Source organism: Geotrypetes seraphini, chromosome 3, assembly GCF_902459505.1.
Source record: "Geotrypetes seraphini chromosome 3, aGeoSer1.1, whole genome shotgun sequence".
Taxonomy (NCBI): Eukaryota; Metazoa; Chordata; class Amphibia; order Gymnophiona; family Dermophiidae; genus Geotrypetes; species Geotrypetes seraphini.
Window position 1 is genome coordinate 65,793,196 of NC_047086.1, and position 23,690 is coordinate 65,816,885.

At 40.5% G+C, this 23,690-nt stretch overlaps 1 protein-coding gene across 11 annotated transcripts in view; it reads left to right on the forward strand.

Moving 5' to 3' along the window:
- The window catches only part of DST (dystonin), an 883,569-nt gene that overhangs the window by 772,368 nt on the left and 87,511 nt on the right, over positions 1-23,690 (forward strand). For all 11 annotated transcript variants that reach the window (XM_033936420.1, XM_033936427.1, XM_033936422.1 and 8 more), the window contains 6 exons: positions 125-280; positions 3,742-3,939; positions 9,245-9,373; positions 13,734-13,904; positions 15,493-15,648; positions 19,454-19,660. In XM_033936420.1, the coding sequence (XP_033792311.1) occupies positions 125-280; positions 3,742-3,939; positions 9,245-9,373; positions 13,734-13,904; positions 15,493-15,648; positions 19,454-19,660 (1,017 nt within the window). The remainder of the gene's footprint in view (positions 1-124; positions 281-3,741; positions 3,940-9,244; positions 9,374-13,733; positions 13,905-15,492; positions 15,649-19,453; positions 19,661-23,690) is intronic.

Here is a 23,690-nt window from a genome sequence, read left to right on the forward strand (position 1 = left end):
ATGTGATGAAAAAACAAACCAGAAATGTTTTCCTTGCACATACCCCCAGGCAGTAACTGACTTATGCTAACTCTAGGATTGGCATTCATTTACTCTGTCTTGCTTGCCTTTGTTTTCTTTGTAGCACAAACTGGAGGGTGCCCTGCTGGCTTTGGGACAGTTCCAACATGCCTTGGATGAGCTACTGGCATGGTTGACACACACAGAAGAACTGCTGAATGAGCAGAGACGTATTGGTGGAGATCCCAAGGCCATCGAAATTGAACTAGCCAAACATCATGTAGGTTACTCTGCACCTCAAGACTGGTTTTGATTTGTTTCAGCGGTTTTTTTTAATTATAGAAGGATAAGGTTGTTTGTTAAAGGATGATTATTTACAAGTGATATTCACTCACAGTCCTTGAAGGTTGCCAGCAGATCGAGAATTCAGGATATCACTAATGAATATGCATGAGAGAGAACAAGTAGGCATACAAATCTCTCTCTCTTGTACATTCACTAAGTATATCCTGAAAACCTGCTCCATTAATGACCATTGAGGATTGAGAGCGAAGACCAAGGACCTAAAGCTGTAAGTAGTGGGGCAGTATAAGTCTGCTCCATTGCAGAGTGTCCGATCTGGCACTTTTGGCAACTTAGAAAGTCTGATGGTTAATTATTAATATGCCCTACTATTTTAGTGCATGTTAACAAAATTAGTGTGCACTATTTTACCACAAGTCCCATCTTATACAATAGCGGTTAGTGCACACTAATGCGATAGCACACTTTAGTAACTCATGTTGTGACTTTGATGTTTTACAACAGAACAGAAGCATTTAGGGATGAAGACAATGACATTTCCCTTCTTCCCTTGACACTTTAGTAGCTGAAATGCACATGCTCATCATTGAAGCCATTCTGTATGTGGTTGCGGAACAACATCTGTTTCTGCAGTGCTGCTGTTCACAAAATATGTTTGCCGTTTCCTTCTAACAAATACAATACATCATGTCAGTGAGTTTTTAGGCTTATCTGTTTAATCTCTCTCCTTGTTCAAAATGCTTCAGGCTCATCTTGAATGCTTCTGCTAGATAATCTTTTCCAATATCATGACTACTAGGAAGCATTTCTCAACTATCCATCGAGGAAGTTATAGCAATATGTATAGCTGTAACTTTCTGAAGAGATCAGCATGGCCATCTGCTTCCTGCCATTATTTACTAATTTCTGTAAATTTTTTGGGCTTTGATACAGGAAATGGTAAGAGCACTGTTGCCAATATGACATAATCTCTTTTTAGATGTAGATGCCCTCCCATTTTCTCTAAGGTTGGAAGTTAAAAGAAAGCAACTTTACGAGCAGCTGAAGACATTTTTTATTACAATAGGCATTTGGTGTTAGTTGAAATCTGATTTAATCTAAGAGTTCGTCCCAATATTCAAAAAAAAAAGCTGAGCTCTTAAATTTAGGCTCCTAAATTAGACTTCTACATTTGTGTTCTATTTTCAGCGGGAGCCTAAGTTTTCACATGAATATTCAGATGTACCCAATGGGCAGTATATAAAACACAGATACATTGTAAACTGTAAAATTCATTTTAATTTAGGAGCTTAAAAGTTACGTTTATAATTTTAGATCTGCCATTTGTTTACCTAGATTTATGAGCCTACTGCTGAAAATCGGTACAAAATTCTTAACTTCTTCCTACAACCCTAAATCACGTCCCTTTTGCCTCCCATTTTTGAGGCTTCTAAAATTAGATTAGTGAAATTTTAAGTTAAAAAATTATGCTGGGTTTTACTGAACCACGGAAGATCTTCTTACCACGGACTGGCGAGGTAAATGCTCCATAGGAATTGAATGTGCATGAGAGTATTTACCTCGCTGGCCCACAGTAAGAAGCTCTTCTGCGGTTTAGTAAAAGGAGCCCTTAGGTACACATCCCTGGTAAATTTTAAAGAGGCCAATCCAAGAGAGAGATGATTGAGGTCTGCAAAATCCTGATTGGTGTTGAACAGGTAAAAGTGAACTGATTTTTTTTTACTCTATCAAAAATTACAAAGACTAAGGGCTCCTTTTACTAAGCTGCGGTAGTGTTTTTAGTGCACGCTAACCCCCATGCTACGCGTAAAAACTAATGCCAGCTCAAAGGAGGCATTAGTGTCTAGCACACGCGGCAATGTAGCGCTCACTAAGTGCGTGCTAAAATCGCTAGCGCAGCTTAGTAAAAGGAGCCCTAAGGGACAGTCAATGAAGGTACATGGAAATAATTTTAAAACAAATAGGAGGAAATATTTTTTCATTCAAAGAATAGTTAAGCTCTAGAATTTGTTGCTGGAAGATGGTTTAAAAAGTTTGAACAAGTTCCTGGAGAAAAAGCCCATAGTCTGCTGTTGAGACAGAAATAAGGAAGCCACTGCTTACCCTGGGATTGGTAGCTTGGAATTTTGTTACTACTTGGGTTTCTACCAGGTATTTGTGACCTGGATTAGCCACTGTGGACTGTGGAAACAGAATACTGGGCTATATGGACCATTGGTCTGACCTAATATGGCTTTTCTTATGTTCTTATATCAGGCCCTTTTTATCTGTTTTGTATCATTTTGTTCATTATTGTACCACTCAATAATCAGCCAGTAGTGGTCAGTGTTTTTTTTAAAGCACTGACCATCGCCAGCTGAATTATGCTTGGATATTTAATATAAGGCCATGTCTGGACATCAGCATTGAATGTGCTGGCTACCTGTGGGTCCTTTATTCAGGAGCTGGTCTGGAGCAATGAAGGTTGTTCCTTCCCCAAGCACCACTAGACCATCACACATGTAAAGGTAGGCCCAGGGGTGGAGGGGGTGGGGTGTACTTTCAGAGGGTGGGATAGTCAGGGAGGGGGTTTGCTTCTAGGTGGAGAGAAGAGAGGGCAACTGAATACTGGCCACAACCTGGAAACCATTCGGGTGCTGGTCAGTATTCAGTGCTGGCACCCGCATAGCTCACCGAGCAGTTATGTCTGCCAGGAATGTGGAGTCAGAGCCTGAAGCAAAGTTTGGGTGGAATCAGTCAATAGAAATGTAGATGACTGACTCCAGCATCAAAATAATAAAAAAACATTATAATATATAATACATTTATCATTTTATACTTATATTTACATATCTTAATTCTAGATCTAACTTCCTGGGTAACTGACCCAACCTTTTGTAACATAATCTGATCTTGAACTGGATAGGTAAAGGCGGAATAGAAAACCTGATTAACATAACATGCTTTAGATCCAGAACCAAAAATTTAAAGCCTAATATCAGTAGTAGTCAAAACTGGACAGTAGAAAAACAGAGAAGTTGGAGTGTAAGGTTTGGAGAGATGACTCCATAGCCCTGATGTCTGCTATTTATGCAGTCCTTGTCTGTTTGCACCTCCTGGTTCACTGACTCTGCCTCCAGAACGCCCCTCCACTGGCTGGCTTCACTTACTGTGGTTGGAGCCTATATTCCTTGTCACTGTCAGGTTACGTGCCACTGAATATCGGCGGATGGCCAACTCAGCATGGTTTAAGTGGGCAGGATCCTCTCCCACCTGCTTAAGCTGCAATGAATATCGATCTTATAATGTTATATCTACGCTGTTTAATACTGTTTAGATCAAGCAGAATAGACATTGGAATAAATAGAGAAATTACTTAGTCTCCAGTTTAGATCAGTAATGCCTTTAGTGTAGATTCAAGCCCACTGAGATCATGGTGCATTTTGTTCCTTTGTGTAGGTTCTTCAAAATGATGTGTTAGCTCATCAGTCTACAGTGGAAACAGTTAAGAAAGCAGGCAATGAGCTAATAGAATCAAGTGCTGGTGAGGAAGCAAGTAGTCTCCATAGCAAGTTGGAAATATTAAATCAGCGCTGGCAAAATGTGTTGGAAAAAACAGAGCAAAGAAGACTGCAACTGGACAGTGCTTTGTCTCAGGTAAAAAAGTGTGTACTAGTGAAATAACCTCTCTAATGCTCTTCAAGATATACTGTATAGGGCCTGAATTAATAAAGATATTTTCCCATAGATTCTTACTTAGGCTTCCAAAATGGTTATATTGCTTCATTGATTTTTTTTTTTTTAATTCCTGTTTGCTTACAAGGATGGTTTTATAGGTCAAGAAAAATGATGTGAGTTGATGATAAGTTATAAGAAATTCACAAAAACAAACAAAACGCAGCTTGTGCAAAATTCACAAAGAAATCACTGTGTAAACCTGTAGTCTTCATTAATTTTTAAACTGGGGCCACTTTGGCTTCTAATGAGCTGAAGGAGCGCCGCCAGATATCTTCCCTTGTGGAGCCACAACACCACTGACCAGTGTGTGTTAATGATGTCCATCACCACAGCCCACCTTCAAATTTCATTGGGGTGACCATTTCCAAATGGGACTCGGGAGGGACAGAGAGGGGTGCATTGGGACACCGAAGGTTCAATGGCTGTGTGCATTTTGAAATGCATTCTTTGTCTACTGAGAAATGCCTTGTTCTTCAAGCATGCACTCCTCCCACATATCTACTTTGCCCTTTCTGTCCTGAGCCTTGGTAGAGAGGCAGAGAAGCAGGATAAATAACCCCAGAAAAGCATTGAGGGCCACCAAAGAGATCTCTCGGGGCCTCCATTGGCCCTCAGGCCTTTCATTGAAGAACAGTGGTGTGAACTGTCATAACAAATTAATGGGCCGATGTTCAAAACCTAACGCCAGTGCTAGAGGTGATTAGCGTTTGTGTGCACAGAATACTCAAGAAGGCTGTAGCGCAGGAAAAAAAATGTGTGCACCAATTTTAGCGCAAATTGCATTTAAACGTAGGCAAACAGATGAAAATGAGGTCATTAGATATTCCCTCCCAATGGTCAGAGAAACAGTGCACAAAAAAACCCCTACCCTAACGCTGGAAACCTACCACCTGCTCTGAGATCGCATTGAGATATTAGAAGAGAGGATTTCTCATGATTTTCCTTTTAAAATCTGACAGTCTTGATTTTTATTTGCAAAAGGAAGGAAGCCTGTTCAAGCCTCTGAACACCAGGGGTGAGGAACAAATGTGTGCAAGTCCGAGTAAAATTGAAAGTAGAAGCAGATATTGGCGCCTGTTTTCTGTGAAAAAAAAATTGAAAAGCTTATATTTAAGAAGCAGAAGAATGGCACTGATGTGTGCCTGCACTTCAGATTTGAATGGGCATGCACACAGAAGCTTTGCTTATTGTTGATCATTTTTCTGGCACTGTTCCCTGTAGCCCGGAGTTCTGAGCATCGGCCCATAATTTGGTCTGTTTCAGCTAGGGGTCTGACTCAAGTTAGGATAAAGTCCCCTGAAGATTTAATAGTTTTTGTGCAGAGTAATTCTGAGCTTGAGTGTCAACCTTTGACCATCTACAGTACTCCTATTATTGAAAAAAGAATGCTATTTGGTAGTGGGAGGTAACTCTTAGGAATGCAGCTAATGAGAAAGCTAGTCTGCTTTTCTTTCTTGCACAATATATCAAATGTTTCAGAAGAGGATTCTCTGATTGAAAACAATTCTTTGTCATGTCCTGGCCTATAAGAATCACAGCCTTTTCCATCTTTAGAAATGCGTGGAGTTTGTCACTATGCCTTTTTCTCTCTTCCTAACCCTCCCCATTATTTCATTATTGCTTTAAGGTCTCTCCGTGGCTTTAACTATTTTTGTTCTCTTTTCAAATTGATTTTAAAACATTTAACTTCATCTTAGACTACTGCATCTGTACACTCTCTAATTCACATCTCCCCTTCCAGTGTGTAAAATTTCATAAGTTGCTTTATTCATGAGTGACACTTCAACATCCTTATACAAATGCTAGTTTTGTCGCAATTTGACTACTGCAACTCCCTCTACATAGGCATCAAAACAACACTGGCCCATAGACTACAGCTAATACAAAATACAGTAATCAGACTCATCTTCAAATTGAAAAAGTACGATCCATTTTCTACCTACCTCAAAGAGCTACGTTGGCTACCCATCAATACCGGAATAAACTTCCAACATATCATGTATAATCTTCCACATCCTCCATGGAAATTCTGCAACACCACTCATAGACTTATTCAATCCCTCATGGCCCACCTTGAACAGGAATCTTAGTAAACTTCAGTTGAACTACCTCTCAACAAAAGGCCTCAAGCCTACAACACCATGTTTACATATATCAGTGCAAAGTTTTGGAACAACCTTCCCACAATCATCAGATCCAATCCAAACTACCTCACATTCCGAGAGAAACTAAAAGCTTGTGTCTTTGACACCATATTCACCCAATAAAACTGACCAATGCACCTACAAATCACCCTTTAACCTATACTGGACCATGTGCATGGCTCAATCACCCAATGATGGACTATAACAGACAATCTTTACCTCATAGCATCACTGATTGTACCTTCTTTAACGTCCATGTATAACACTAATCTGTATTTCTTTAGAAATTGCACTGTAAGGAAATCTCTACCTCAAGTGTCCCTTTCAAACAGTACAAGCTCTCTTGTACTATTACCCCCTTCGTAACTGTATCGTCATGTACAACTAAGAACTTCTTGTATTATACTAAATTGTATCCATTTAAATTGCATTGTAAATCACCTTGAACCTATTTAGGCATACTTGTATTTATGAACAGGGGTCCTGTTCTACCTTCAGTATCCCAACGCACCCCTCTCCCTCCCTCCCATGTTCCAACGCTCCCCTCTCTCTCCCTCCCTCCATTCTGTGCCCAAGTACGTGCCTCCCTCTGGCAAGTGTTTAGCTTCTGGCTGGCTCCCTACTCCTTCCAGCCACAGTCATTTCTCTGCACAAAGCTGCAGTCAGTGGCTCCTATGCGCGTCCCTTGGTTAAGCCGGAAGTCTTCCCTCTGATGGGGGAGGAGTTTCCTCCAACGTCAGAGGGAAGGCTTCCGGCTCAGTCACGGGATGCACTTAGGAGCTGCTGCCTGTGGCTTTGTGCAGAGAAATGACTGTGGCTGGAAGAAGGAGGGCGCCGGCAAAAGAAGGTAAACACCCGCTGGAGAGAGGTACGTACTTGGGGCACAGAATGGAGAGAGGGAGGGAGAGAGAGGGGCACATTGGGACACAGCAGAGAGAGAGAGAGAGGGGCGGATTGGGACTCGGGAGGGAGAGAGCACAAACTTTGGACATTAGACGGAAGGAAGGATGGAGGGGGAATGAACTTGGGACACAGAATGGAGGTAGGAAGGGAGGGGGCATGAACCATAAAATGGAACAATAGGGAGTGAGGGAAAAAGATTCTGAGATGGGGAGGGAATAGAAAGGGAGAATTGGGTGTCTGAATGAGAGAGAAAGAGAGATGGTGCACATGGGGAGATGAAGAAAGAGGAGAATTGTGGGTATAGGGAGGGAGAGAGAATTATTGGACTTGGTGGTGGGTGAGGAGTGAGGTACAGATGCAGGGGGAAAAGATAGATAAAGGAAGTGATGTGGTGGTGGAGAGGGAACAGTGGGATGGATGGAAAGAAATGTAAGAGGGGCCTCAAAGAGGTGGAGAAGGTGGGAAAGAATACTAGGATCCAAGTTACATACAAATTCAACTTAAGAACGGTTTAAAAAAAGAAAACCCATTCTCAACCCGGGGAACTGCCTGTAGTGTGACTCGGAAGATTAGATTCTCGGGTATATTTCCACTCTACAAGTGGTGCTAGAGATATAAATAACATCTTGGTAAAAACAAACTTGAGGAGTGTTGGGTGTTTGTGAACAAGTCATGAAGTAAATTTAACAGATTATAGTAAAAAATAAAAAATCACTTCTTTTTTTTAAAAAAAATAAGCCTCCGAGAAGGACAAACTGACTATTTTAATCACTAGTTCCTCAGTATTAGGAAAATGCATTAATTTGTGATAGTATAATACTAGGTTTCAACGAATGTACAAAATATATAGAACTATATCCACATAGCACAACCTCAAGAATATAGGATAACAAGTCCAAGTGTTACTCTTAAGGGAGAAAAGACCTCAGTGTCTAATAGGGAAAATCAAAGCAACCCATATAGACAGGCTAGTTGCAAATATCACTTGCAGCCAGCAGACACATCCTCGGTCAAAAACTCCCAAAAAGTTGAGGACACAATTTCACAGTGAATTTCAACAGTCTTAATTCTAAGTCTCAAAAAGTTTTCAAAAAAACACTTATCTGAAAATTGTTGTCTTCTCAATCAAATTGCAAACACAAGAACTTGATCCTGGAGCTTCGAAGCAGGAGAAAATCACTCCATAGGAGACAAACTCAGAGCATAGCAGCTACTAAATATCACCACTAGCATAATCCAACAGGGTTCCCTGTTTCGCTGGTGCGCTTCTTCAGGGATTTGCTGGAAAAAAAAACACAAAAACAGAGCTTAAAAAAAAACTCTAAAAGGACAGGAAAACATATTCCACTGCAGCTCAACTCACAGCATCGATTCACCCGCTTCAATTTCTGTCAAGGAAATGGCCCCCCGGCATTCTAACTGATATAGGACTCCTCCTGGCACCACACCCACATGATGACATCAGCATCATGCATATTCACTCCAAAACAAAAGTCAGAGTGAAAAAATTCAAAACAAAAGCATTAGAAAAAGGATTTCCATTCCACACTCCAATTCAAACCAATGGGAGTACAGGATTGAAGAACAAATATCCAGCGTTGTTCTCTCTTAAGTAACAGTTGTTTAAAATCCCCACCTCGAATGGAAGGAAACACACACTCCAAAACCCAGCAGCGTAATTCTTCAAATGAATGATTGTAATCCATGCAATGTTGCACCATCGGAGCTTCAGTGCGTTCTCTCAAAAGACATGACCGGTGCTCTATGAGCTCTCGAGGTCTGTCCCACATATAATTTATTACATGGACATCTAATGATATATACAATGCCACTGCTAGTACAGTTAGTGGAATAGTATAGTTGATAACATTTCAAATCTGCTGGATTGGATTGGATATATTTATTTTTCAAAATATATAGAATGCATTAAACAGCTGTGCATGCAAATATCCTTACAATGTTGTTTTACTCCAGGGGACACAAAATAATGACTTAGACATGCAAAATTATAAAGCATGTTAGAATATTTATGTAATTAGAAGTAGCAATGGTGGACCTTTTGAATGCTTTGAAAGGCTGAAAATAAGGATGATATTGACTTGGTCCAAACAGAGAATGTTAATTTAATGTTGAAAATTGTTCTAAATTCTTATCTCTGTCTGTTTTGGGTAATTCAGGCTCAAGGTTTCCACAGTGAAATTGAAGATATGCAGCAGTGGTTGACGGATACTGAACGTCAGCTATTGGCATCAAAACCTGTTGGAGGTTTACCAGAGACAGCAAGAGAACAGCTTAATACCCATCTGGTAAATATTGTACTGTCAAAATATTTCATGGAGGATCCAAGTATAAAAGCTTCAGTATGCTGCCAGAGGGATTTGCAAATAATCTAGGCTCCTATATGTACAGTACACACCCCTATTTTAAGTATATCATGCAATTATAGGGAGCCGATTTACGAAACATGTTGGTTGGATGATAATCTGACATTTGGTACTGAAACTCTATCCATCATTCTATGCCTTTGAAATAGCTGCTAAATATAAAAGAAAGATGTGGAAGAACAGGGCTCAGTTTTATAAGACAATTCCTTGAACTTCTATATGCAACAGAATTCTTAACACTGCACAATAAGTTCACGAAAACAAATGCTCATGGCGTTTGGCCAGGTTATGTCAATTATATTATTTTCAGAAAAATGTGTGAACATATATGGCAAATCCAAACAATACAAAAATTATATATACAAGCAATGTGGCACTTACCTTGAACCCAGTGAAACTGCTGTTTTACTGCATGACTTCCTTAGGAGAATTTTGTTGTCTCAACATTACTGTACAGCTGCTTGCACCCTAAGAACAAAACGGCAAAGTCTTTGGACTCGGTTCTGTTTATTCCAACTGACCTCATAGTAGATTTCTTAAATAAGACTACATTCAGTTTCACTTACTGTATATACTGGAATATAAGCCCATCTGAATATAAACCAAGATACCATTTTTGCTCCCCCCTCCTTTTTTTTAGGGGAAAAATGGTAACTCAAATATAAACCAAGGGTTTATATTCTACCATTCCTCCTCTGTGGTGCCCTACTACTCTCTCTCCCTTCCTCCTTCTCTCCTGGTAATCAACCCTCTGCTGCAAGCTCCCCTGAACTGGCAGACTTTTGCTGCCTTGGTCAGCATGTGCCTGTGCCCCAATCCCACTGGAACATCAGCTAATCTCCCTCCCTTTCTCCTTCCTTCCCAAGATAGAGTAACACTTGCCTCCCCACCCATGCCCCAACCCCACTGGAATGTTAGCTCTCCTTCCCTCCCTCCCAAGCAACAGTAACACCCCTCAGGCCTACCTCAATTTCCTGGTAGTCTAGTGGTGTAGTCTAGTGGTGTAGTCTCACTCGCTCCTAACCATTCTTTCTCTGCAGTAAAAATGGCCCTGAGGCTTCCAAACGGTAGTCTTGTGAGGCACCTGGGAGCCTTGTGTGACTGCCACTGGAAGTATCAGTGGCCATTTTTACTGCTGAGAAAGAATAGGCAGGAATAAGTGGGAATTACTCCTGCCCTAACCTGCTGCTAGACCACCAAGAAATCACGGTAGGCCTGGGGGGTGGGATTTACTATTTCTTGGGAGGGAGGGAATGCTAGCTAATGTTCCAGTGGGGGTTGGAGCATGAGGTGAGGGCATGGGTGTTACTTTCACTTGAGAGGGAGGGAGGAAGAGGGAGCACTAGCTGATGTTCCAGTGGGGGGTTGGGACGGGCACATGTGGACTGCGGCAGCAAAAGTATGCCGGTTTGGAGGAGCTTGCAGCAGAGGGGGAATTTTCAAATATAAATCAAGACCCCTATTGTTGGGCCATTTTTTTGGCCACAAATTCTCGGTTTATATTCAAGTATATACAGTATATTGCTGAACAAAGAAATAATGTTCCTACATCATTACAAAGCTGGTAATTTCAATGAATCACTCACCACCAGTTTTTATATCCATCTTGTTGAATGTCTAGCCTTAATTGGATCTCTTAGTTTTACCAGTAAAAGGCAACTTTCTTATCATAAACTTCTTTCTTGCAGAGCTGCTTTCAGTTCCATTCATGTTAACAAATAATACACAATGGAGTAGGTTCAAGAAAAACCTCAAACAGGTGCAAAAAATATAGGTGCTAAGACATCAATTCTGTAAGGGCAATTGTGTGAAAGATTGCTGTTCTAGAATAGACCATAAGTCAAAGACTGGTATAAATGCTGGCACCTAATATTGGCAGTTGTATACGTATGCAACTTGCACTATTTTATGACTTGTGTGCTCAAAGTTGTGTGCTAGTCTGAAATTTCAGCATACAGGTTTATGGAGTCTGGGAGTAGGACTAGGAGGCATGCAATAAAGCTTCTAAGTAGTAGATTTAAAACAAACCGGAGAAAATATTTTTTCACATAGCATGTAATTTAATTCTGGAATTCGTTGCCAGAGAGTATGGTGAAATCAGTTAGCTTAGCAGGGTTTAAAAAAGGTTTGGGTCATTTCCTAAAAGAGAAGTCCATAGGCCATTATTGAGATGGCTTGGGGAAATCCACTGCTTATTCCTTGGATAAGCAGTATAAAATCTGTTTTACTACTTGGGTACTAGCTAGGTACTTGGGACCTGGATTTGCCACTGTTGGAAACAGGATACTAGGCTTGATGGACCTTTGGACTTCCACAGTATGGCAATTCTTATGAGTATAGACACAAATATAAATGCCTTATAGTAGACAGCGTATCAGCTAAAAAAAATTGGGCATCTGAGTTCTTTTCATGCTAATGAGATAATTAAATTTGCTGATGACACAAAGTTGTTTAAAGTTGTTAAATTGCAAGAGGATTGTGAAAAATTGCAAGAGGACCTTGTGAGACTGGAAGATTTGGCTATATAATGGCAGATGACGTTTAATGTGAGCAAGTGCAAAGTGATGCATGTGGGAAAGAGGAACCCAAGCTATAGCTACGTGATGCTGGGTTCTATGTTAGGAATCAGTGTCCAGGAAAAGGATCTAGGTGTCATTGTTGAGGATACGTTGAAATCCTCAGCGGCGGCAGCTAAGAAAGCAAATAGAATGTTAGGAATTATCAGGAAAGGGGAAATGTTGGAATGCTCTTGTATTGCTCTATGGTATGGCTGCAACTTGAATACTGTGTGCAGTTCTGGTCGCCTTATCTTAAAAAAGATATAACAGAATTAGAAAAGATACAGAGAAGGGCGATGAAAATGATAAAGTTTGGGACGCCTTCTCTGTGAGGAAAGGCTAAAGTAGCTAGGGCTCTTCAGCTTAGAGAAGAGATGGCGCAGGGGTGATAAAATAATGAGTGGAGTCAAAAGGGTAGATGTGAAATGCTTGTTCACTCTTTCCAAAAATACTTATCTTGTGCATTCTGGCCTACTATGTCAGCTAGGGACTATTTTCCTCTGACATGTTTCGCCCAGTGGATTTTCAAGGTTGTCCCCTATGAATGTTGTTCGGTCCACTTCTTACTGCCTTCGGTGCAGTTTATTGACACAGATAAGTGAGCAAGGTATTAATACTGTAAGAGCTGAATATTGAACATATCTTACATAACACCTATTTTATAGATGGGCAGGCACATGGGCAGAGTCTGGGGGAGAATTCACATTTATTACATTACATTAGTATTTATGGATTGCTGATTTACCCAAGAAAGAGTTCAATTTGATTTAGAAGATCCTGGCTATGTCCAGGATTTATATTATTTCATTACTGATGCATGTAACTTACAGAATACTGTAAGTTATGCACATATCGGATGTTAAGTGCACTCAAGCCAGCTCCATGGCTGGCATGAGTGCTCATACCTAATTTATAGGCAATAATCTATAATGGAAGGGTAATATTCTATAATGGAATGTAAGTGCCTAGATTTCTTTATAGAATAGCCTGCTACCAAGCACCTAGATATAGAATTACCTCCTTAATTTGGAACGGAGTACATAATGCTAAGGTTTTTTTTGTGGGGTTTTTTCAAAAGCCTGAAAAATGAAAATAACTGGAGATGGTTGGTATGAGGGGGAAGTGTGTTGGCCTTCTAGCTTTTAAGTGAGTGGGACACAGTTTTAAACCTTGGTATATAGCGGAATAAAATGTAATAATCAAAATCACTATAGTAGGTTAGCCAAATCGTCCTGGGTCGACCAAACAGATTGATAACAGTTATGGTTTTGCCTTTTGCTCACATAGAACTAAAGGTCTGACTGATCCATTGATTACTCAGATAATCAGAATTACAAGTACATGCACGCAGTGGGGCAAAAACCAGAGTTAGCGTGTTAGGTTGTCATGAGATGAGGGGGCAAGCCTATAATATAGTAATCTCAAATATATATGTCTCTGAAATACACCGAAGTTGACCGTAATTAGTAGCATTCTGTTTTTTTATTACCCTACACTTTCTCTCTTGCCCTTCTAAGGGTGAACTGAGAGCCTCCAGGGCTGTAATTGCTGGCATCATTTACCCTTTGAGCTCAGTTCAGAGGCTTAGAACAAGTCATCTGTGCAACTTAGAAAAGAAAATTATTTGTGGAATTTGACACCATTCCACCAAGCTGTTTTAGAACTAGTTAGTACAGCTCCCAAATTTTAGAGACTAACATGTCTTCTTCCTTTCCCTTCTTTAGGAACTTTGCACCGGTTTTGAAGCTAAAAAAGAGACCTACAGAAGTCTGTTGCTGAAAGGTCAGCAGTTGCTTGCAAGATGCCCAGAATCTAAAGACACAAATGTCGAGCAAGACATAAATAAATTGAAAGAGAAGTGGGAATCGGTGCAAACAAAACTCAGTGAAAGAAAAGTATGTTGTCTTATTTCTTGGTATGGTGTATTATTTTAAAAACTCAGTGCCAGTTAGGGCTCCTTTTACTAAACTGCGCTAGCGGTTTTAGCATGTGCTAGACGCTAACATCACCATAGAGCTGGCGTTAGTTCTTAGCGTGTAGCACGGGGTTAGTGCACGCGGCAATGCAGCGCGCGCTAAAAACGCTAGCGCACCTTAGTAAAAGGAGCCCTTAGTGTTGAAATTTTAATCTGACAATTTGTTATCTATGAAGTTTAACCATTTAAAGCTGGGAGGAATGAGAAACACTCCGAGGGGGTTGGTAGGAGAAGGAGACATGCTTTAAAGTTAATCAGGGAGCATAAATGTTCAGCACTATCCAGTTAATGTAGTTAGGTTCCGCCATGCAAATAGCTGTCCTAAAGTTAACTGGATAATCTGTTTTGTTAACTCTAGAACAGGGCTGCCCAAGTCCGGTCCTCGAGATCTACTGGCAGGCCAGGTTTTCAGGATATCCACAATGAACATGCATGAGAGAGATTTGCATACCAAGAAGGCAGTGCAGGCAAATCTCTCTCATGCATATTCATTGCAGATATCCAGAAAACCTGGCCTGCCAGTAGATCTCGAGGACCGGACTTGGGCAGCCCTGCTCTAGAACTTCATGCTCCTGGTCTCAGGTAAGTTGGCTAATAAGTTCTCCAGTTATCCTTCAAGTGAATCTTGCCTCACTGAATGTCAGCCTCAGTATTGATTGTTTTCAAAGATGTCATTTGCAGATTTTGTTAATCTCTTTTAGAAACATGTGAAAAGTAAGTAGACCAATATGACTTTGGGTCTCATTTTCAAAAGAGAAAATGTCTGAAAAGTGGCATTTGAACATTGGTTTGGAATCTCTGGGGTTTTACCTTCATAGAATCTGCCAATTAATCCATTGTCTAAATTGGAAATAGGAATAACAATCCTGGGATTGATAATTATAGTTAGTCTTTAAAGCAGGGGTGTCAAAATCCCTCCTTGGGGGCCACAATACAGTCGGGTTTTCAGGATTTCCCCAATGAATATGCATGAGATCTATTTGCATGCACCTCTTTCATGCTAATAGATCTCATGCATATTCATTGGGGAAATCCTGAAAACGTGACTGGATTGCGGCCCTCGAGGAGGGACTTTGACATCCCTGCTTTAAAGCATCTGCATTTCTTTATTTATTTTGAATGTGCAGATCCTTTTGAAAATTCCAAAACCTGTCTGAATCTTACCCTGCAGTGAGTGATAATATGCATAAAATAGTACTAGACAACTGCCTTTACCAACAAATGTGGTAGACAATTTTATAAATGCTTACTTGTATGGGTAAAACGCTGACATACTGCAGAAAGAGCTTTGAAAATTACTTTGTTTTTTCCAGTAAATTCAGATTTGTATTATTTTTTTTTTCTTTGTTGGACATTTTAACATTCTGTTCTACAATCAGTGTAACTACTGAAACAGTCTGTCTTTTACATGTATTCCCCATATATGTTTAGGTTCATGATTTTAACCCCAGATAACCAAGCTGGATTTCCCAGAGGGAAGCTATCACATTTCCTTCTTTTCTTTCTAGGTAAAACTGGAAGAAGCTCTCAATTTAGCCACAGAGTTCCATAACTCACTTCAAGATTTTATCAACTGGCTTACACAGGCTGAACAAACTCTAACAATGGCTTCAGCGGCAAGTCTTGTCCTAGATACCGTCTTGTTTCAGATCGATGAGCATAAGGTATGCATGGTATTATCAAACATGAGCTTCTTCATGTGCACAATTAGGGGCTGATTCTACAAATGAGTGTCCCGATTATAGGTGGTGGTAGGCATCCTACCACCATCTGGTAGTCAGTCGGGACGCACTTTGTTCTCCTGAGGAAGGATGCCTACACTAGGCATTTTTCACGGGTCTAGGGAGATGCGTAAAGACACTTAAGCTCACCCGAGGCTGGGCGTGGGCATGATTTTGCCCGGATGTGGCCTTGGGCGAGTTCAAGCATCCCTCCACGTTTTAATAGAGCGGCGACAGATGCCTGAAATTTAGGGCTGCAAAATGCTGGCCTACATTTCAATTGGAAAAGTAGACGCTGCGGGCTGAGCTGACTACAGCATGGGAATCCTCAATCAGCTGAGCTAGCAGAACTCCCCAAAACCGTGGCTTTGAGGAGTCCTGCTAACTCAGCTGATCAGGGGGAAAATACCCCTGCCGCAATCAGTTGATCTGGCTGCAGCAGAGGACCCTCCCCCGACACCACCCGGATGTGGGGTGTCAGGGGATCGAGAGGTGTTAGGCAGGAGGGAGTGGGCATCCCTCCTGCTGATTACGAATGTTAGGTGGGGGTCGGGGGGGGGGAGTCCTCTGCCACAGCCGGCTCAGCTTATCAGCAATTCCTGTGCCGGCCATATCAGCATCGAATCTTGCCGTGTCGCGGTATCGGAAGCAATTCCCACACCCTGCCTGCCGCTGACCCGGAAGTCTCTCCGCAGCAGAGGGGAGACTTTCAAGTTAGCGGCAGGCAGTATGTGAGTCACTACCAATACTGCAACCCAAAGAAGCAAACCTTGTTTTATCTTTATTTGTTCTTTCCTTTCAAAAATATTGTAGTTCTTCCCCCTCCTTTTTGTGCCAGTACAGTCGTCTGTTTTAATGCATAGTTGTTGTTCTCATTGCTGTTTTTATTTTGTTTGTTTTTTTAAATGATGTCCTTTTAATATTTGATGTCTTTTTATTATTCTGTCTTAATTGTCTTTACCCCAGTCAAATGTTTTATGAGTGTTAGCCGCTTTGAAAAGGCAGGATAACAAAATTTAAATAAACTTGAAACTTAAACTTGAAGAGAGGAAGGAATGTTGTTAGCACAGAGAAGGAACTTCCACAGGGGTGGAAGGAACTTCAGGAAGCTAGTGGCACAGGGGGAGGGTAGAGGTAAGAGGAACAAAAGTTGGTGGCACAGGGGAAGGGGTGAAAAGAACTTCAGGAAGAAAAACTGGTAGCACAGGGTGAGGGAAGAGGTAAGAGGAAGGAAAGTTGGTGGCACAGGGAGAGGGGAGGGTGAGAGGAAGAAAATATGGTGGCACGGAGGAGGAAAAGGAGACATGCATGGTGAGGGATGAGGATGAATTTGCACATAATGGAGAGGTGGAAGGGAGAGATGGTGCATGGAGGGGATAGAGAGATTTGACACAGGGCACAAGGAAGGAAGGGCGAGAGAAAGGTGTTGGACATGGGGTAGATGAAAGGGAGAGGGAGATACAGAGGAGGTGGAAGAAGGGAGATGTTGGATCCAGGAGAGGATATGCTGGGCTGAAAGGATGGAGGAAGGAAGATGCTGAGAATGGTAGAATCCTGAGGGGGAGGAGAGGATGGCAAGGAAATGGATAAGAGGGTAGAAATATGGTAATGGAGGTACATTGAAGATGAAAGAGAATGGAGGGCTGAGGAAGGAATGAGATGGGGAAAAGATGGAAATTTGATAGGTAGCTGAAAAGTGAAAAAGAGGAGAAGGGTAAGGAAAAGTCAGAGAAGAGCTAAAAAGGAATGATCAATATGTCTGAGGCAAGTGTAGCGAGGGAATAGACAGGAGAGAGTAGAAAAGACAAATGGATAGCAGCCACTTGAAGGAGAATTAGCAGACAAAAGGAAAGCAGAAAAAAGAAACTGGAACCAACATGATGGAAAAATAAAACATCCAGACAACAAAGTCAGAAGGAAAACAAACTAGAACAAAATAGAACATGGATAATAATTAGCAAAAATATTGGGGTTTTTGTTTTTGTTTTTTAATTTTATTTATTGATTTTCATTTAAGTACATAAATGTGCTTAATATGAAATTAACAGAAATTAATACATCCAATTTACTAATGGATTTAGAAATTAAAGTTAAGCCAAAATGGCTGTGAAACAATATACCTTACTATATAGTCCTCAAATTAAGGAGAAAGGAGGCAAGAAAAAAATTCTTCCAGGAAAGAAAAACACCTTATCAATATTATTATAGGAAATTAGAGCATTAGCTTCGGCTTTAATTACAGACTTGAGTTACTTTATCATTCACTGGGGTGCAAAAGAAATCCCTTTCCCTTATAAAAAGAAACGCAGCTGATCAGGATCATAAAATATATACTTATTATTCTGATACAATAGAAAACACTTGCATGGAAACCTTAACTGAAAAGAGGTACCCAATGAAATCACTTTATCATGATAACATAAGAATTCTTTTCTTCTTAATTGTGTCCATTTGGAAACATCAGGATATACAAATATTCTCTCTCCTAAATAGGTAACTTGCTTTAAATTATAATAAAGCCTCAAAATTGAGTCTTTATCCTGGTGAAAAACCAAAGAGACTATTAAGCAAAAATATTGTTTAAATTTTGACAAATAAACTTGTAGAATTTTTCTAATTTTGTGTGCAGAATTTTGAATTTTTTTGTGCAGAATTCTGCCAGGAGTAGACATAGAGGTAGAAAGGGGTGAGAGGAAGAAATTCAGCATATGGTGGAGGGGAGGGAGACATGCATGGATAAGAGAGAGAGAAATTTGTTGAACATAGGGTGGAGGACACGGAAAGATGGTGCATGGGGATAGAGAAAGAAATGTTGCACATGATAATGGAGGGGAGGAAGGGAGAGATGTTGAATGGAGGAGAGAATAGAGAGGTTTGACCCATGGCACAAGGCAGTGAGAGCAAGAGAGAGAGGGAGAGATGGTAGACAGTGGAAAAGAAACAGAAATATTGGATATGGCAGTGGAAGGGAAAGTACAGAGATGAAAGATAAATGCTGAGCACGGGGAAAGAAGAAAAAGTCAAATGGGCAGGAGACCCTAGTGAGCGAGTTAACAGAAGACAAACAGAAACCAGAGCCTGGGACCAACATGATTTGAATAAGAAGACCAGACAACAAAAGGTAGAAAAAATAATTGTATTTTCTATTTTGTGATTACAATATATCTAATTTGAAATATGTATCTGCCAGAGTTGCTATTAGCGAGTCTGAGCTAGGACCTAACAGAGAGAGGAAAAGTATTTTTTGTTTTGTTTACACAACAGCACCGGCATGGGGTTGGATAGGGCAAAAGGAAGTGGAGTGAGTGAAGAGGCAACAGCACCGGCATGGGGTTGGATAGGGCAAAAGGAAGTGGAGTGAGTGAAGAGGCTACAAAAATAAACCCGCCAGGCCATTTAACCCCCCCCCCAAAAAAAAAAAAAAAAAAACCCCAAAAAACCGATTGGGCAGGAAAAGTGAATCAAATCAAAAAATCAATTCAATAGGCCAAATCGAATCAAATTTTTTTTTCCCCTGAATCGAGCAACACTATACCCTAATATGTAAGGTAACCTCTAGGGTGTCCTGTTTGTGTCCTACCAATTCCTCCCACTTAGCTGGTAAATAGAAGGAAATGTCTACCCTATCAAGCATTATTCCTTATCTATTGAAACCAGTGTAGGATGGTATAATGTATAGTATTTTTATATAGTGCAGTATGTTGTTATCCTCATTTGCCTGGTATTGCTTTTTTTTCCCCCTTTGAAGGTTTTTGTGACAGAGGTGAACTTGCATCGTGAACAGATCATAGAGTTAGACAAAACCGGAACCCATTTAAAATATTTCAGCCAGAAGCAAGATGTTGTCCTCATTAAGAATCTACTGATCAGTGTACAGAATAGGTGGGAAAATGTAGTCCAGCGTTCAGTGGAAAGAGGAAGAGTTTTGGATGATGCAAGGAAGCGAGCCAAACAGGTACAGTAATCTTTTGGCTCTGTAGAAATTTTACATTCAGGAATATATAGATCTCAACTAAGAATGCACAATTCAGTTGAACTGCAACCAGGTGGCTTTCATCTTGGTTTGAGTTTGATGGAAATGTTTAGCTGGTAAAATCTAGGGGAAATTTAAAAAAAGAAAAGAAAAATTAAATGATGATCTTGTCCCAGTCTCACTAGTTCTGAAGTCATCCACTTTATATTTCTGAAAGATTTTAAGTAGATTTTTCTTTAGAAGTGGCTCTTCTGATTTGACCAAATCATGAGTTTTTAATGGAGTCTAACCCAGAGAGTATAACAATGCCTAGGCGGTGAAACAAAGAACCTGCTTCTTTGCTGTAGTGAAAATGTGTTCTCAGTTCAGTAGCCATCAGCTACTCTAGTAAAGACTTTTATCTCTGCATGCCACTGATCTTGAAACACAAGTCTCCTAATATACATCATTAACATTTGAATAAGCATTTGTCACCTTTGAGCTGATTTCCCTTCAGCTATTGGACAAACATTTCAAGTACTGGGAAGGAACACCATGACATCCTAAAACTGAATTACTTGTAGGTTCAAATTTGTCTCCATGCATTCAGAACTGTCTTTTAATGAGAGTTCTTATGTCACTGACTGGAAAATTATTGTTCCTTCAGTATGCTTAGTGAGACTAAAAATTATTTGAGACATTACTTTAAAGGAAATATTGTAGAAAACATTTGGCTATTTTCTCATGCTGGAAACAAGGAATGTAGCCAGCTCTACAATTTTTTTATTTTTTATTTTTTTGAGGAGGGATCAATTCATTCCTTCCTGCTCCCCGCCATGCAACATTAAAATACTTTAACTAGTGTGAAAGTTGAAGTCCTGCTAGCCAAAATAACTGGGGGTCCGAGCCATTCACCTCGTACAGCTTCTATAGTCGGAAGCTGGCAGCTGTCTCCGCCAACTCCGGGACTCTCCGAGCATGCTCAATTCTTGCTCAAACTGAGCATGCGCGAGAAGAATTCCCAGTGTCAGCGCTGGAAGCAAGCTGCCATCTTCTGATTATAGCAGTAGCACAAGGAGGTGGTGAGCGGCTCGGACCCCAGATTTCTTTGGCTGACAGGGCTTTGGCATCCCTGCCAGCCATTTAATGGGGTGTACAGTTTTGGATGGGGCCTGAGCCCAGAGTGAGCTCCCCCCCCCCTTCGTGGCTATGCCACCACTAAAAACCACACACTTTCAAAGTATATGCACTAAAGTTCAGGCTGAAAAATGTAACACACTTGTAATAGGAGTCAGTTTCACACTTGTTACACACTTATAATAGGAGTCAGTTTCACACTTGTAATAGGAGTCAGTTTCACACTTGTTACACACTTGTAATAGGAGTCAGTTTCACACTTGTTACACACTTGTAATAGGAGTCAGTTTCACACTTGTAATAGGAGTCAGTTTCACACTTGTAATAGGAGTCAGTTTCACACTTGTTACACACTTGTAATAGGAGTCAGTTTCACACTTGTAATAGGAGTCAGTTTCACACTTGTAATAGGAGTCAGTTTCACACTTGTAATAGGAGTCAGTTTCACACTTGTAACATACTTGTAATAGGAGTCAGTTTCACACTTGTAATAGGAGTCAGTTTCACACTTGTTACACACTTGTAATAAGAGTCAGTTTCACACTTGCAATAGGAGTCAGTTTCATCCAGCACAATCACTGGTGCCAGTGTATAAGGGGGAAAGTATAAACTGGCGTCTCCATTTAGGTGCCCAAGGCCACTGCTATGTCCCTATTCTATAATGCAGTGTATCGCAAACTGGTCAGGGCCCTGTCTGGAAGGCCTTTGTGCATGCGTGGATGTCAACATGATGATGTCATGCAGGGGCGCGACGTCATCACGTCGATGCCCGTGCACTTCCCGGATGCCTTGAGCTGTGAGCACCACGTTTCGTGTTCCGCAGCAACGCAGAGTTTGCGAGACACTGCTATAATGGAACCTACACACCTAGGTTCCATTATAGAATATAAGTGTAGCCCAGTAACGGCATACCTAACATTTAGGCACCTGCAGTTATTCCAGCCCTAGAGCTGGTGTATGTGCAGGTGCCTAGATGAGGCAAAGATGCACATAACTAACAGTATTCTGCAGTTTATGCGCATATGTGGGAGCCTTGCATATACCCCCCTTCCCCCATGTATATCCCCCCTACAAAGAGCCTTTCTGTAAATTAAGTTCACATTTACAGAATAGCACTGCATGTGCACATATATATATATGATATATATGCATGTAAGTACTAGTATTCTAGACTTTTACACATGCAGTGGGCATGCAAATGTCAGCATCTGGTTTATAGAATTGCTCTTCACATCTTTATATTCAGTATCAAGTATAGCTATATAGGAGGCAATTCTATTACTGACTGCTTATGTTTAGGCTTCCCAAGGATGTGTGGTAGAAGCCTATTCTGTAAAGGAACCTAGGCACCTAAATTACTTTATAGAACACCAGCATAACCCAAAATAGATGTGCTTAACTTTTATTTAAAAAACTTAGAGCATGCCTAAACCTAAGCAGGATACAAAATATATATGACCTGTGGTGTAGTGATTAGAGCTACAGCCTCAGCACCCTGAGGTTGTGGGTTCAAATACCACACTGCACCTTGTGACCCTGGGTGAGTCACTTAATCCTCCATTGCCCCAGGTACTTCAGGTAGATTGTGAGCCCATAAGGACAGATATGGAAAAATGTTTGAGTACCTTAGTGTAAACCACATAGGCTATAAGTGGTATAAAAATACTGAAAATAAATAATAACCATAGAGTAAGTGCAAGTGCCTAAGTATGGCAGGGATGCATGTAAGATACATGGGTATGTGAAAGCCTCTCTGATGTCTTCCCATGCATCTCCCTTATATGTACCCTCTTTGCAGATCCACCCTATGTAAGTTAAGCAAATATTTGCATAATTGCAGTTAGGTGGCATGCTGGCATATATGTAGAGAATAATACAGGGACAAATTTGTCACTGTCTCTGTGGGATCTCAATATCTGCATCCCATCCCTGTCTCTGTCCCATTGCTGCAAACTCTGTCTTAACCACTTACGATTTTAATGTGTTTGAGGCTTGTACAGATAAGGACAAAGCTTGCAGGAATGGGACAGGGACAGAGCTGGTGGGGACGGGTCAGGGATAGAGAGATCCCACAGGGACGGGGACAATTTGTCCCTGTGTCATTCTCTATATGTAATTGATAATACCGCACTATTCAGAAAATATTTTCTTTGTAAGCATTTATACATTCATTTACAGCTTCCAACAGACTCGACCCCCTTTAGAAACCAGCCACCTGAATGCTAACTTTGATCCTCAGATGCACCACTCCACATTCAAACTATTTCGTTACGTTAAGCTTGATGTGCAAAATCTTCCCTGGATCAATTTATATTCTTTATATTCAATCATTTAATGAGTTTTAAATATTATAATGGCTTAATAAATAATTATGTCTTAATTTATTTCTTAATCATAAAGACTTAGCTTTAGTTTTGTGGTCACTGTTAGGGACTGCTTGTGCCAACATGTTTCGTGACAAATGCTTTTTCAAGGCTGGGTCCCTATAAGGAAACACAGCTAAATTAACAGGGCACACATAACCAAATATCAAGCATTTATATATATATAAAAAACTTCATATATCATATAGATATTCTATCAGTATTTTCTTACCTAGTAGTAAAATGCCATCGATCTTGACTACAGTTTTACGCAAATAAAGATGGCGGCGGTTTGGTAAACTCCCTTTTTAACACCCCACGTAAGGAAACAGCTGAGAGTGACGTATTGACGTCATCCCTCTAATTTACTTGCTGATCCTACGGAGGGGAAAGCTTTTTAAACTATCCCTACGTCACCGGAATGAAAAAAAAAATCTCACTATCTCTCAATGTATAATACCCCCATTCTCATATATATTATTTATTTATTTATTGTTTATTTAATCAGTAACATAGTAACATAGTAGATGACG